Genomic DNA, 14,994 nt, shown 5'->3' with positions numbered 1-14,994 from the left:
CCTCTGTTTTCGAGCTCCCTAAATAGTAGAGGTGAGTGTGGAATGCTTCAGTGCAATCAAAGATGAAGGCTGCTGGTCTCACCTGGCAATCTCACGTGGGAGAAAATTCCTTTAATATTCCAATTATGGTGATTAATTAAAGCTTCCAGATGAAGCGAAACTTGTTCATTAACCCCCCCTAAGGTGTGTAGAAAAAATGTTCACACTACTGCAACAGAGTGGCTCTCACATAATGCCCCAGTGTGCTTCCATAAATCAGGAAAACAGCTGCCCAAATAATGTCAAGTGTCAGTAAAAAGCTGAAGTAGAATGGGCCCACAAATACAGCGACAGAAAATTGGAGGATGCATGAGTGAAAGGGACAAAAGAGCAGCAAGGCAAAGCAAGAAGCAAAACTTGGACCCCTTTTGACTGGCAGGTGTTCTCATTTTTGTTTCTTGTTGTTTATCACAATGTGATAACGAGGGGGGTGGAATGAAAGCTGCATCATCTTCAGATGCCTTTTAGTCATTGGATAAGGTACTCCAGAGAAGTGAACATGAAAAATTGTGTGCAGTGTTGTCTCTTCAATTTTGGTTCCCATTGTGCTGTCCAAACTTTCCATTTTGCCCATAATTCCCCCTTCTTAATGCTATTGAAATCCTTGAACTGAAGCTTATGTAACCGAGCACAGGATTATAGATCAAATTTATATGCAAGTAGGAGACCTGAAATCGAGGTGTGACTGAGAACATTAATGGACTTAGGTTGTATTTGCATCTTTGGTTACCCTGTTTGATGGAAGAGAAGCTATATAATCAAGCTCTTAGAAAACGGGCTCTCAGAAAATGTTATAACTATGCTACATAGAATCTTTCCACATATAACTTGGTTTTGGCTTCTTGTTTACATTATGAATAACAGGGTAGCTAACCATTTTTGGCCTGTTGCCTGCATTGCATTCTAGTTATGCAATGCTCTAAGGTGCTCAATCATGCACCATACCTACATCCCCATGGGCAGACTACAAACCCACATGCTGATCCAGTGCTGGATCCTCCTCCACTTTCCAGATGGGTGATTGATGGAAAGGTTTCAATCTCTCCCCTGCTTAGGGCTGGGCTTGTAGTCTCTGATGTTTAATCTCACAAGCATGGGGAGGGAGAAATTTGTATCCCACCCCTGGCACACTGACTTGAGTGCAAAATTGAGATGCAGGTTGATCCCTCCTCCTGCAAAAGCTGTACACCAGTGAGATCCATCCTCCTTTCTTCCCATGGAGAGGCTCATGCAGCCATCATGTTACAAAAGGATGATAATGACAGACATTAGCGGCCGCCTAGACCACATAACACCGGTCCTGAAAGACCTACATTGGCTCCCAGTACGTTTCCGAGCACAATTCAAAGTGCTGGTGCTGACCTTTAAAGCCCTAAATGGCCTCGGTCCAGTATACCTGAAGGAGCGTCTCCACCCCCATCGTTCTGCCCGGACACTGAGGTCCAGCGCCGAGGGCCTTCTGGCAGTTCCCTTGCTATGAGAAGCCAAGTTACAGGGAACCAGGCAGAGGGCCTTCTCGGTAGTGGCACCCACCCTGTGGAATGCCCTCCCACCAGAGGTCAAAGAGAACAACAATTACCAGGCCTTGAGAAGGCATCTCACGGCAGCCCTGTTTAGGGAAGCTTTTAATGTTTGATGGATTTCTGTATTTTAATATTTTGCTGGAAGCTGCCCAGAGTGTCTGGGGGAACCCAGCCAGATGGGCGGGGTATAAATAATAAATTATTATTATTATTGTTATTATTATTATTATTATTATTTAACCTGAAAGCTGCTATGGCCTCTAGTTGGTCCATATCCACTATATCAGGCATCCCCAAACTGCGGCCCTCCAAATATTTTGGCCTACAAGTCCCATGATCCCTAGCTAAGAGGACCAGTGGTCAGGGATGATGGGAATTGTAGTCCAAAACATCTGGAGGGCCGAAGTTTGGGGATGCCTGCACTATATGGTATCAAATGACCTAAAGTAGTAATGGGGTCCACCAAATGTGTTGAACTGCAACTCACATCATCCTTGATCATTGGCAATGCTGCCTGGGGCTCTTGAAAGGCAGAGTCCAACAATATCTGAAGGGCCCTTATCTAAGCAAAGCCTAGTTTGCTAATTTATAGCTTTTTCAAGGTAGATTATTTCTTTGTTGACTCCGGGGATCATCATGTGAAGTGTGAGGATATTGGTCTGATCTTTTAACATATTTTCTCCTGACCCCATCTTTTCTCCTTTTACTATGTCACATCAGTGATTATGTTTTGCTGCTCAACAGAAGAGCTGAGATTGTGATTTCACAAAGAACAGGACCTTATCAGAATGCAGGCATTTGGAAATAAAAATATCATTGTGCATCAATGTCCCAAGTAAAGACATTCTCAAAGCAGTGTAAAATGAAACTGAATGGTTGGCTTTTCCGATGGAAGCCTTTGCTGCATTTACAATTTTAAGTCCTTTTGCTTGCGACATTTGATACTTAACCAAGAATTATTGTTGTCATTATTAATACTAATGTTTCTTTGATGTTGATTAAAAATATTAATATAGCAAGTTAGCAGAAAGGGTTTATACATGATGGAAGAGTAAATGTTTTAGCTTAATTGGAAACTATTAAATTTGAAGTAAACAGGTTCATCTTGGATAATAAATTAGCACTCTTCAATTGGAATGAAGCGAGAACGGTTAAGAATTGCTGAATAAGGAAATACATTATCACTTCACACTCCGTATATAAATGTAAATAATCATCTGGCTGCACATTTTTTTATAAGCACAATTCCTAATGTTAGATTGAGGCTCTTGCTTGCTGTGCTGTTGCATTTGTTACAGAAAGAAATGGGTACTTGGTGGTGTTTGATGGATTTTCCCTTCCCCCATTGTATTTCATGTACCTGTCCTTTTTTGTAGCAATTATGCTAGTAGTAAGACTCTTAAATATGCTAGTTGTAAGACTCTAAAAATGTAGAACTTGAATGGGCAACATGATCAAGGTTGTAGTTAGAAATTCCATTGATGGTGCTAGGTAAATACTTCAATTAATAAAGACACACACACACACACACACACACACACACACAAACAAACGACACACACATTTTTGGTAGATTTAATAACTGAGTGGTGCTGAGGCCTGGGAGGACTTGACCTTTGAGAAATTTCTCTTCCAGATCTACCCTTCAGTTCCTTCTCAGTAGGTAGACTTGTTGTCTGTCTACAGGTAGACATCGCTTCCAGACAGAAAGAGGAAAACCAAATATATATAGAACAAATACAAAGCCAACAAGTTCTGCATTTGAAAAGTACTGGAAACACAGAAATCCTAGAACACCTCCCTGCCACATACATTAAAGTACCCCAGATGGGTGGGGTATAAATAAATAAATAATAAGAATAAATTTTTATTTATACCCCGCCCTCCCCAGCCAAAGCCAGGCTCAGAGCGGCTAACACCAAATATAAAACAACTGATTAAAATACAACTCAACAACAAGACTACGTGCATCAAAATTAAATTAAAAATGCATTAAAAACGCAACCTCATATAAAAGGGAAAAAGAAAGGGAAAATGGGGGAGGGAATCAGGTTGGCTCCAGGCCAAATGCCAGGCGGAACAACTCTGTCTTACAGGCCTTGCGGAAAGAAATCAGGTCCCGCAGGGCCCTGGTCTCAGGAGACAGAGCGTTCCACCAGGTCGGGGCCAGTGTTGAGAAGGCCCTGGTTCTAGTAGAGGCTAATCTATGGTATTACCGGGACGTCTAAGGTATTACTGTTTATGAACCTTAAGGTCCTCCGCGGGGCATACCGGGAGAGACGGTCCCCTAAGTACGAGGGTCCTAGGCCGTAAAGGGCTTTAAAGGCCAAAACCAGCACCTTAAATCTGACCCTGTACTCCACTGGAAGCCAGTGCAGCTGGAAAAGCACTGGGTGAATATGCTCCCATGGCAGGGACCCCGTGAGGAGCCTCGCTGCAGCATTTTGCACCCGCTGGAGTTTCTGGGACAGCTAATAATAATAATAATAATAATATAATAATAATAATAATAGTTATTATTAAACCAATAGAGTTAAAACACTAAAGGAAATATCAGTTTGCAGTTAAACAAGACAAATGCAGAGAAAAATCTAAATGAAAAGAGGCAACTGTCAGTAGCCATTTACAGGTGACTAAGAGGGAAAATGCTGCAATCAAAAGGACAACTCCAAAAATGGAGCTGTACAATTATGAAATTAAGCATTTCATTTTTGTATGTGTAATGTAACAGAGGGTGTTGATTACTGTTTTCATTGTTAACATAAGCAATAAAGGAAGGGGTGTCTTGCTGAAATAATTTTGTCTCACTTAGAGATCCTATGTAACACCCTCATTTTCTGCACCAACTTCTTCATGAAAGCAGTATTCCACACCTTGTGATACTGGTGTATCAAAGTGGTGCCACACAGATTGTTCCAGTATTTAGTCATGGTCCACCTGGCCACCACCAGCAGGTGAACAATCAGGTGTTGGTCTTCAGGGTCTGCATTTATGTCTACAAAGACATTTAAAAGCACTGGCTACAGATTCATAGTTGCATCTTGAGATGCAATTTTCTGAACCTCCTCGAAAGCAGGCTCTCTGAATTTCCCTAAACATACCCCCAACACATCAGGATAACAATACTGGACTATATTTCATAGTTGTCATATATAACTCTGACTCATCCCTCCCACCAGCAAAATGACCAAAGCAACACTGAGATACTTAGCAGGGCTTATGTAATTGATGCACTCTGCCACAGCCTTAATAATAATGGACTTTATCTGCATGGGCAGGGTAATTTTTAAAATGTTTATAACCTCGAGCGAGGAGGGGGGGGGGAATTCACCCTCCAGGAAATAAAACATTTTGTTCCCAGCATTTGTTTTTGGATGGACACACAGCTACACTAAATCCTAGATATCTGAATTTTGTTTTGGACAGCAACCACTTCTCTGCCAGGGAAGATCAACATTAAAGAAAGCCTTAAAATGAGCCAGGAAGTTCATGGGTGTGCCACTGTAAACTTTCTTTTTTGTCTAATTAGCTAGATCAGTTCTCTTAAGTGTAAGTCATAGCGGTGACTCAATTCATTGACTAAAACCACTGAAGCTAATTTCTCACAAAACTAAATGAGCAGAACAGTACCTGCATATTTCGTTTCTTAACTTGAGTTGAAGGAGGGCTGGCATATATAGCAAAAAACTCTGTTTCCTAAGAGTGGAAAGAATTATATAATCCCTGTTACTTGCAGTTCGTGTCCTCAATGCTTATTGCTAATTATCCAGTGTGAATGTTGCATGTATACGGTAACTAGTCTGAAGTATTCAAAAGGCGGTAGACGAGCAATTCACAGGTAAATTGTTGATAAAACTGCGGTCCCTCTACCTCCCTGATACACCAGGATGTGGTGTGACTGACATGACACTGCAAAAGAGAAATAGCTTTCGTCTCGCTGCACAGATGTGACATTAAGGTTTAGACTACTGTTTCTCAACCTTTTTCCGACCGTGGCCCCCTTCCGACCTTGTTTCCTTTCTGTGCCCCACCCCTTTCCTACTGGTAGAAAGGTAGCTATTTAAATGTTTTGTTTGTAAATAGAACATATTTCATTTATAATTTTTATAATATATACAAAATACAGTCACATAAAAATGTGTATTTCTTGATCAGGGTGGCCATTGTGCTTGGTGACTAGAAACAAGCTTTTTTAATATTCAGTTCTATTGCTGTGAGGGATAACCGAGGATCAACTCTGTCCATTATGTTAAGGCAATTCTGCGTTAGGCTGAATAAATAACTCACACAACTGAAACCTGAGAACTGTATACCAAATACAAAGTAGGAAATGCCATGAAAAACAATTTTGCTTCCTCCCCAAACTGGAAACTTTTGAGATAGTGTACTCGTTATCCAACAATGGTCTGCAGCAACATACCTCCTTTCTCAGTAATGGTTGCACGACAAAACAGCTCCCCACGCCCCTTGTCTGTGACAAACAAGAAGCAGACAGCTTGGTGCATGCAGTGGTGGAGTGCAAAAGTGGGAGGGAGAAGGAAATAGAAGCGATGCTGCCGCAGAGTGCATGTGGTGATCCACCCACTAGGAAGCACAGTCACTTCACTCTACTTCTCTATTTCTCTATTTTCTATTTTTTCTCTGTTTTCTTCACTTCTCTGTTTTTCTTCTCTGTTTTCTTTACTTCTCACTTCCCTCTATGGCCCCCTCTCATGCCATGCCCCCCCCTTTACGCAATTTTCACCTATGCCCCCCTTGGAATATCCTGTGGGCCTCCTGGGGGCCATATGGCCCCCGGTTGGGAAACACTGGTTTAGACCACAATTTCAGTGCAGTTGCATGACTCCATTGGTGCTGGAGTTGTTGCATGTCATTCCATCGTAAACACATCATTGCTAGCACATCAGCTCATATGAACTAGGAGCTCGTTTTTAAGTTAGCAGATGAAGAAGAGTTTGGATTTGACATCCCGCTTTATCACTACCCAAAGGAGTCTCAAAGTGGCTAACATTCTCCTTTCCCTTCCTCCCCCACAACAAACACTCTGTGAGGTGAGTGGGGCTGAGAGACTACAAAGAAGTGTGGCTAGCCCAGGCATCCCCAAACTGGCCCTCCAGATGTTTTGGTCTACAACTCCCATGATCCCTAGCTAACAGGACCAGTGGTCAGGGATGATGGGATTGTAGTCCAAAACATCTGGAGGGCCGAAGTTTGGGGGTGCCTGAACTAGCCCAAGGTCACCCAGCAGCTGCATGTGGAGGAGCAGAGACACAAACCCGGTTCCCCAGATTACGAGTCTACCGCTCTTAACCACTACACCACATTGGTTCTCAGATGCCTTTTTGCAGCATGTGGTTTCTCTACAATGGACACAGAACTCGAGGCCAGAACACTAAGTGCTAAGCTGCTTCAACTGCTCTGGGATCTTTGGATAAAGGGCGTTATCTAACTCAAATGAATAAATAAAACAAATAACTGATGGTTTCTTCAATATTACAGGAAGCTCCACCACCAGGCTCCTATGATGTTCAAAAATCATTTGAGAAATCGCAGTGTAAAAGTGAATACATGGCTCCCCGAACTGCCACGGCTAAAAGGAAGCATACGTCTTTTCTCAGTGGCTCAATTAGGCCCTGTATATGTGAGGCCAAGAATGATATGCCAGGTAGGTCAATTGCATGTTTTCCACATATTTTTTCAAAACCATAACTGCAAAATATTGTAAGAGCAGGGAGATTGTGTATACTACTACTTTTTTAGGCCTTGTGAGATCTCTCTATTACCACTGGTCACTTTGCTTTTTAGATGGTTAATAAAGAGGCATCTTTCATCAACACAAGGATTAATCTGAATATTTGTGGTTGTTGTACACTTCTTCAGATGTCTGCAAACTTATTCTCCATGTTTGGAGAATAAGACTTTCCAGAATGGAATCTTTTGAGCAAAGTTGGGAACTGAGAAAAGGGAGATGAACTGGTGCTTTCTGGGAATTCAGCAGATAACTTTGTAAACTGTCAATGATATGAAAGGTATATGCTACTTTGTAAAGCGAGCTAGCCAAAAACATTAATTGGTATTTACTTATTTTGTTATATTTTATCCCACTTTTTAGCCAAAAGTTGGCTATTGAATATTGATGCCACATTACAATCTAACAATGAAAATTCAATACAGCAGTATCTTATTAATCTTGTAAAAGTGTACTCTTAGCTTGACTCTTTTTCCTTCACAAATACCTATTATAGTGTGTTAAATTCCCCCCCTAACGCAGGCTGTAGTACAATAGCTTGTATATTTCTTGATTGAAAACTAATTTGCAGGGACAAAATCTGGCTAGTAAGTCTGTCCTTCTTAATTTCATGTTGGCAGTTTTAGAAAACCACGAAACAATATTTTAAAGACTCTTTAAATCCTGCCTTACATTTGTGGCATTATAAAACCAGAGCTGTTGTAATTTGACACATCTAGTCAGGGGCTGGGGTGGGAGCATTGAATCTGAATCTGATTCTAGGCATACCCTCCTTCCCAACAAGTGCAGGGGAGGTCTTGTGTACAGGAGTGTACATGCAGCTGATGACGCCTGGATCCGGGCAGATTTATTCTTGGTGCTGTGAGACAACTGCATCACATAAAATTAAAGTACGGCAATTGTATCAGCAGATGTTCATTTGTGTTTCATTAAAATTATAGTAGCCTAATACAAAAAAAATCACTTTGTGCTAACTTAATGAAAGTATTATCAAATGATGTGGCTCTCATTATAAAGCAATATCTTCTCATAATTAAGTTTTCCTCTACAGTTTTGCAAATGGTTTTGTGAGTTACTCCCACATGAAACGGAGAACCAGTTGCTAACACAGGAAGCCGTAGTTGGCCAGAATCCAAGCGCTTGTTTGTTCTTATATGGCGGCTTGCGCCAGGGCAATTTTGGATTCCCTTCCCCATGGCAATTCTGTATTACAAAGCAAAATGCCCTTGGTTTCAGAAGCAGTTTGCTTTGTGGCACAAGGGGTTGCTGATAAAGCCACAATCCTGTATGCATTTACCTGAGAGTAAGCCCCTCTGAATTTAGCATGGTTTACTCCTAGATTCATTAGACAAGAGATACTTGAGCATCATCATTTTTGTTAACGCTTGGAATGCTCATTCACTCATTAGTTTAAAAAATACGGCCATGAAAAATATGTATTCATGTAAAAGCAGTGGAAGCAGTCCTGTATTCAGAATTAGCACAGCTTGCTTCCTGAACTCATCCATCACTATCTCTCCTACTGTATTTGGTAGGTGATATGAGTCTTGTGCGCCACAGACTACTTCTCATGTGTTTGATGTTTAACAAATAATTAGTAATAATGTGGAGCAGTGTACTCCACCATAATTCATTCATCGCGTTAGTTACAAAAGCTACTGTTTGAATCACTGTCCCAAACTCATTATGTTTCTTGGCACATTCTCACAGGAAATTACTTTAGGTAACAAATAGAATTTATCTTCAAAATTAATTGGACAGATCACATAAAGGTAGTTGTGTCCACTTTTTCCATGACTTCGCCCAGTACCTTTTTGTATAAAAGTTATTGTAGTGTGAAAACTAATTATTTCTTCTATTTGCTTGTTGGCTTGTAATATTACATTCCAAAATAGTTGGAAGTCTTTAAATCAAGCCTGAATTCTCAGGCTGGAAAAGTAAGAGTAAGCAGGTCAAATCCTACAGTTTTTGTGTTGTTGTTTAGTCGTTTAGTCGTGTCCGACTCTTCGTGACCCCATGGGCCATAGCACGCCAGGCACTCCTGTCTTGCACTGCCTCCCGCAGTTTGGTCAAACTCATGTTTGTAGCTTCGAGAACACTGTCCAACCATCTCGTCCTCTGTCGTCCCCTTCTCCTAGCCCTCAATCTTTCCCAACATCAGGGTCTTTTCCAAGACCCTGTACACAGTTTTTGTGTACTTCCCCCCTTTTTCTTCTCCCTGTTGCAGATGTATTCTCGGAAAATGTAGGACCAAAAACTGGGGGTTTCTGCTATTCATGAGAACAATGGCATAATGAAAGTAATGTTAAGCAAAATTAAGTTGCTCTTAAAATGGAAATTTTTAACCATGGCCAAAGTTCTGGGTTTATGGGGTTACTGATTGACACTAATTTCTTACTGTGTGGTAGTCATAAAATTTGATGTTGTAGTAATATATGCAGATATTGTTTAGATTTAAGCTGTTATCTTACAATTTTCTGTATTCATCTGCAGGTTAAATTAACTAAATCAGACACAGTCCTTGGTTTTCTGCTTCTTCTATGAGTAGTAGAATTATTATGAAAGCCATTAGTACATAGTGACTTAGCATAACTATCTGATAGTAGCTGATATAAAATAATAAAATTGAACTTTTTTTTACACCATATGCTGTGACTGTAGGCTTACTGAATATATTATATTTATCACCAGACCACAGCATCTTTCTGTTCCATATATTCATTTGAGAAAGAAATTATTGAGATACCAACATTTAAATTTGAATGTACCAGCGAGATGTTTTAAAATTTAAATCCAATTAGGGAGTTGCCAGGTATACTGTAAGGGGGAGAAGGAAATGAAATATGGAGAGTCAAAAGAATCAATGCAAACCGCATTTTAATCATAGAAGAAAGATGTCTGACACCCATGGCCTACAAACAAGGTTGTTAGATTCTTTTCCTTGCCAGACTTTGTTATTGCGTTCATCCAGTCAAGATTCTGTTGTCCCTTATGTCTCTTAAACTTCCATTGATTACATTTTATTTCAGTGTTGCTTATTTAAACATTGATTTCCATATGGAAACATGTAACACATTCTACAGAAAATGTAAAATCAAAACATAATTTGAATAAACATAGGAACTGCAGGTTACGATAGCTAAATGGCACACAATTAAATTATGTTGCTTCATGACGAAATGCCACAACTTGTGTTTGAGAAGGATCTATATTAATTCTGGGAAAAGGCAGTGCTATTTTTTGAGAAAAAGAGGTGCCAGAACTCACCATGCAACATCCCTCGTTCGCCTATAATGCCAATGGCACCCACCTAGGAGGTGCCCAAACTGAGTTCCTGTGAGTTCCAGCTGAAAAAAAGAGGCCTGGGCAAAGTAGTTTAATTCTCTCTTCTTTGTACAGTGGTACCTCAGTTTACAAACACAATTGGTTCCGGAAGTCTGTACTTAACCTGAAGCGTACTTAACCTGAAGCGAACTTTCCCATTGAAAGTAATGGAAAGTGGATTAATCTGTTCCAGACAGGTCCGCGGAGTACTTAAACTGAAAATACTCAAACCGAGGCGTACTTAAACCGAGGTATGACTGTAAATGAAAAAAAATGAGTAAATGAGGTTACAGCATTGTAATTTAAATATATTTATATTTCATATCTTCAGATTAAAATTAAGTTGTGAATGTGTAGGTAATAACTTTCTGTTTGTTAGCAGAGAATTTCCAGTTTTATAATAAATATATTGTCTCTTATTATAGAAAACATGAGCATTTCACAGTGTGCTGGTATAACAGCAGGCTTTCAAATAAAGACCAACCTCTCTCCTTTAAATTTCAAAAGAGTTGTATACCTAGCCTGAAGTGGTAGTAGGAAGTCTGCCATGGGATTTCTTTGAACTTACAGATCACCCAGTTTATATAGCTGTCTTGAAGTAGCAGTTAAAGTGAGATAGAAACTTGACTTATTGGTAGATTGAGCGAAACTACTATCTAAGCTTGCTGTAGCTGCATTCATTCAGGGAGGCTGCACTAACCCTGTGCTGAATGGCATTGTCTGTCTTCTGAAAAACAAGTTGGTATTGTGAAGATCCTATCAGATCTCACCTGACCTATGGGTACTTAACTGGAAGCTACATTTTTTAAAAAAAAACATTGTTGAGATCCAAAATGCAATCAGGATTCTTCTGGTGGGGAATTTGGTAGTGAACAGGCCAGAGTGAGAGTCCTACCTAGAGTAAGGTTACCAGATTTTTTTCAATGAATCTGGGGACACTTTTCAACATCGATGGATTTTGTCAGGGGACGGATTTGTAAATTTGGGAACTGTCCCCGGGAATTGGGGACGTCTGGTAACCTTAATTCCTAGAGCAGGCCCTGTGGCTTCTTTTCCCTGCATGCCCCACTCTCCATAGCTGCCAAGTTATCCCCTTTTTTAAGGGAAATTCCCTTATGCTGAATAGGCTTCCTCGTGAGAAAAGGGAAAACTTGGCAGCTATGCCACTCTCTCCTGCATTCCATCCCCTAGGACAATTGATGGTAGATCAATCTAGCATTGCCCACCTGTCCCTCTCTGTCTCAAGACAAACCCTTTGCATGGTTACCATGAATTTATGCAGAAATATATGGGTATAGCAAGTTAACAGTAAGTTCAGTAAGTGTATGGAACAGTCCATACTAATTCGAGATAGATAGTAAGTATATATGAACATTTTATCAGACATTTCTTTCTTGTTGGTCTTACATAACCTTGTTTTGTTTATTTTGTGCTGTGATGTAGGACTTTGTGATCTTACTAATTTATATTTTGCAAAGGTTGATTAGAGCACTGTGTGCAAGTATCTGTTGCATTTGTAGTACTGTACAGTTCTCTTAAAAGAATGTGCTTTAGTTTCCCCCCCCCCTTTCAAATTAAACGTAATGAGGCACATCAGCTATTAAAAGGATACTCTCCAGCTCCAGTGAGTTAAAAAATTAGCTGTTCTCTCAACATATTGCAAGGTGAATATAAAATACAGGCTAGTTTAGGAGAGCATATTAAAATCAGCCAGAGAGAAAAGCTGTGTTTTCCTTTCACTTACTTGCTGTTGAGAGTTTGAAAGGTTCTATTTACTGAAATGCTGGAAAGAATGGTATAATTAAATTTGGGTTGGTACATAACATAAAGGAGCTTCAGGCAAGTAAACTTCTGTCATCTCTGTTCTGCAGGCTGTGCCCTGCTTCTGATATTATTACTTCTCAAGCATCTTCTTCCTGGAGCAAAGTTTTCACTGAGATTGCTCCAAGGTAATGGACTGGCCTTCATAAGAGGGTTTTCATCCCTCTTAGCATTTTAGAAGGGATACAAAAACATATTTGTAAATATAAATAATAATGATAATAATTTTGAACAGTCTTATGATAAACTCCAAACAGCAACTGCAGATGCAAAAGTGAAGGCATTCGATTTGGGCTTGTAGCTATGGCTTCTGCTTTAGTTTTTTTTTAAAATCAATTTGTTGTCTTTTAATTAATTAACTTGTTGTTTTCCTTATAATTGATCCCGAGATGTAGAAAGGCAGGATGCAAATAATGTAATAAAAACAATATATTTAGTATTGTTCCAAAGTGTTATTGAGATCTACCTACCAAGAAAAGGAACGATTCACTGTGTATTTAAATTCTAGCCCAGCCACACCTTGTAGATAAATCAGTGTTTGTTATACTGTGTCAAGGGAAACCCTGGGATTCCCAATAAAATGAGTGTTGGTGGATAAGCTCCCTTGAAAAAACACAGCTGTCCATTAGCATCACTAATGTGATACTAATGCAGAACATGCAGCTACAGTGGTACTTCGGGTTACAAACACTTTGGGTTACAAACACTTCAGGTTACAGACTCTGCTAACCCAGAAATAGTACCTCAGGTTAAGAACTTAACCTCAGGATGAGAAGAGAAGTTGCACGGCGGCCGTGCGGCGGCTGTGGGAGGCCCCATTAGCTAAAGTGGTGCTTCAGGTTAAGAACAGTTTCAGGTTAAGAACGGACCTCCGGAACGAATTAAGTTCGTAACCAGAGGTACCACTGTACAGAAAAACATTAGGTAAGGTCTAGGGCAGTGTTTCTCAACCAGTGTGCCTCCAGATGTTTTGGGACTACAACTCCCATCATCCCTAGCTAGCAAGACCAGTGGTCAGGAATGATGGGAGTTGTAGTCCCAAAACATCTGGAGGCACACTGGTTGAGAAACACTGGTCTAGGGAACACTCAGTGGAGGTCTAACAGGTCAGCACTCTGTAACCTGGTTCAAAAGTACTGTATGTTGGACTAGGAAAGTTTTATCAGCCACATATCGGTGTCCGTCCGTCCTTTTCCTATACTTCTATCCTTGCACGTTCAGTTTCAGCACTTTTATCTTGTTAAACCATAGCTTCCCTTGCTGTCCTGGGCACTGCAGCTTAATTGCTGGATATGGAACCAGGATCTGGTGCCATCCTTACAGTACAATTCTATGCAATGCATGTCTATTCAAAAGCATACCCCATTCACTTCAATAGGACCAGGGATAGCACAGCAGACTTAGTCACTAAACCACAGCAGCTGTGGTTTTGTATGGAACTACTTTTCTTTATCATTCACCTTTGAAACTTGTTAATGTAGGAGAGTTTATGTTCAGTAACAAAAATGCAAAAATGTTACTGGAGAAACTGAGTCATTGATTTTCATCTACGCAAATCTCTGCTCCTGCTCCCTGGTCAACCGGTATTTTTGATTGCAGTGACACTGAAAGGGGGGAATAGCAGCAGCAGCAGCAGCAGCAGCAGCAGCAGCAGCAGCAGCAGCAGCAGCAGCAGCAGCGAGAATTTCTCTTATTCCTCTTGCATTGCTTCATATGTGAAACAAACACTTTGTCAGAGCGACAGAGATTATTCCAAACACAGCTGTCTTTTCTGCACATCGAAATAAACATTAAGAAATTATTTCTCAGGGTATAGCACCATCCCTTTGCTGCAGCAGTCTGAGCTAGTAAAAATGACGGAGCATTGAAATGGAAGGTGAAGAAAATTTATGTACTAATATTGTGCACACAAAATGTTTACATCCTGCATGCTGTTCTGTTTATTGTAGTGATTTCTTTTTATTGTAAAAAATCCTTTTATTCCACTTACCTACCCCATTTGGTCATCCCCTGTGCCTTGTACTATTTCTCTTTTACTTCCAAGCACCAGTTTCCATCAACCTATATGAGAATAGTTGAGGATACTCGTGGAGAAAGTTAGTGCTCTTTGTGAGAAACGACTGGGTGGAATTTGGCCCTAAACCATCCAGTTTTTAACTTGAGCTTCAAGGCTTCTTTTATTTGCTGCTGTGCCTCAATGCTCAGTTTAGCCAGTCTGATTTCAGAGTTACCACCAAACAAACAAGCAAACAAAATTTGTCTGCATATTACTTTAATCCTTTGAACAAGGCTTTCATCTTAGTTTAATTGATTTTCCTTTCAGACAGCATTTCTCTGATGTCTGTCACTGTAACAACTACAGTCCTGTCTTTCTCACTGTGTTTCGTTTGGGAGTGGAACATTAGTCTTCCGGGACCTCTGCAATGGGTCCCAGTGCTTCTCTTTGACTACTGGTAAAGTAACTCTCAATATCAGAAGTGCATTTCTGCAGAAGCTTTTGGAGGCTTGAAGATCTCCAGACACTTGTTAGTAGGAATA

The 14,994-nt window shown here is 40.3% G+C and overlaps 1 protein-coding gene across 1 annotated transcript in view; it reads left to right on the top strand.

The window, feature by feature from the left end:
* The window catches only part of STPG2 (sperm tail PG-rich repeat containing 2), a 217,468-nt gene that overhangs the window by 73,080 nt on the left and 129,394 nt on the right, over positions 1-14,994 (top strand). Inside the window, exon 11 of the mRNA XM_060278456.1 lies at positions 7,062-7,227. Coding sequence (XP_060134439.1) covers positions 7,062-7,227 — 166 coding nt within the window. The remainder of the gene's footprint in view (positions 1-7,061; positions 7,228-14,994) is intronic.

Source organism: Zootoca vivipara, chromosome 9 (assembly GCF_963506605.1).
Source record: "Zootoca vivipara chromosome 9, rZooViv1.1, whole genome shotgun sequence".
NCBI classification, from domain to species: domain Eukaryota; kingdom Metazoa; phylum Chordata; class Lepidosauria; order Squamata; family Lacertidae; genus Zootoca; species Zootoca vivipara.
This window is presented reverse-complemented; position numbering and strand designations above follow the sequence as displayed.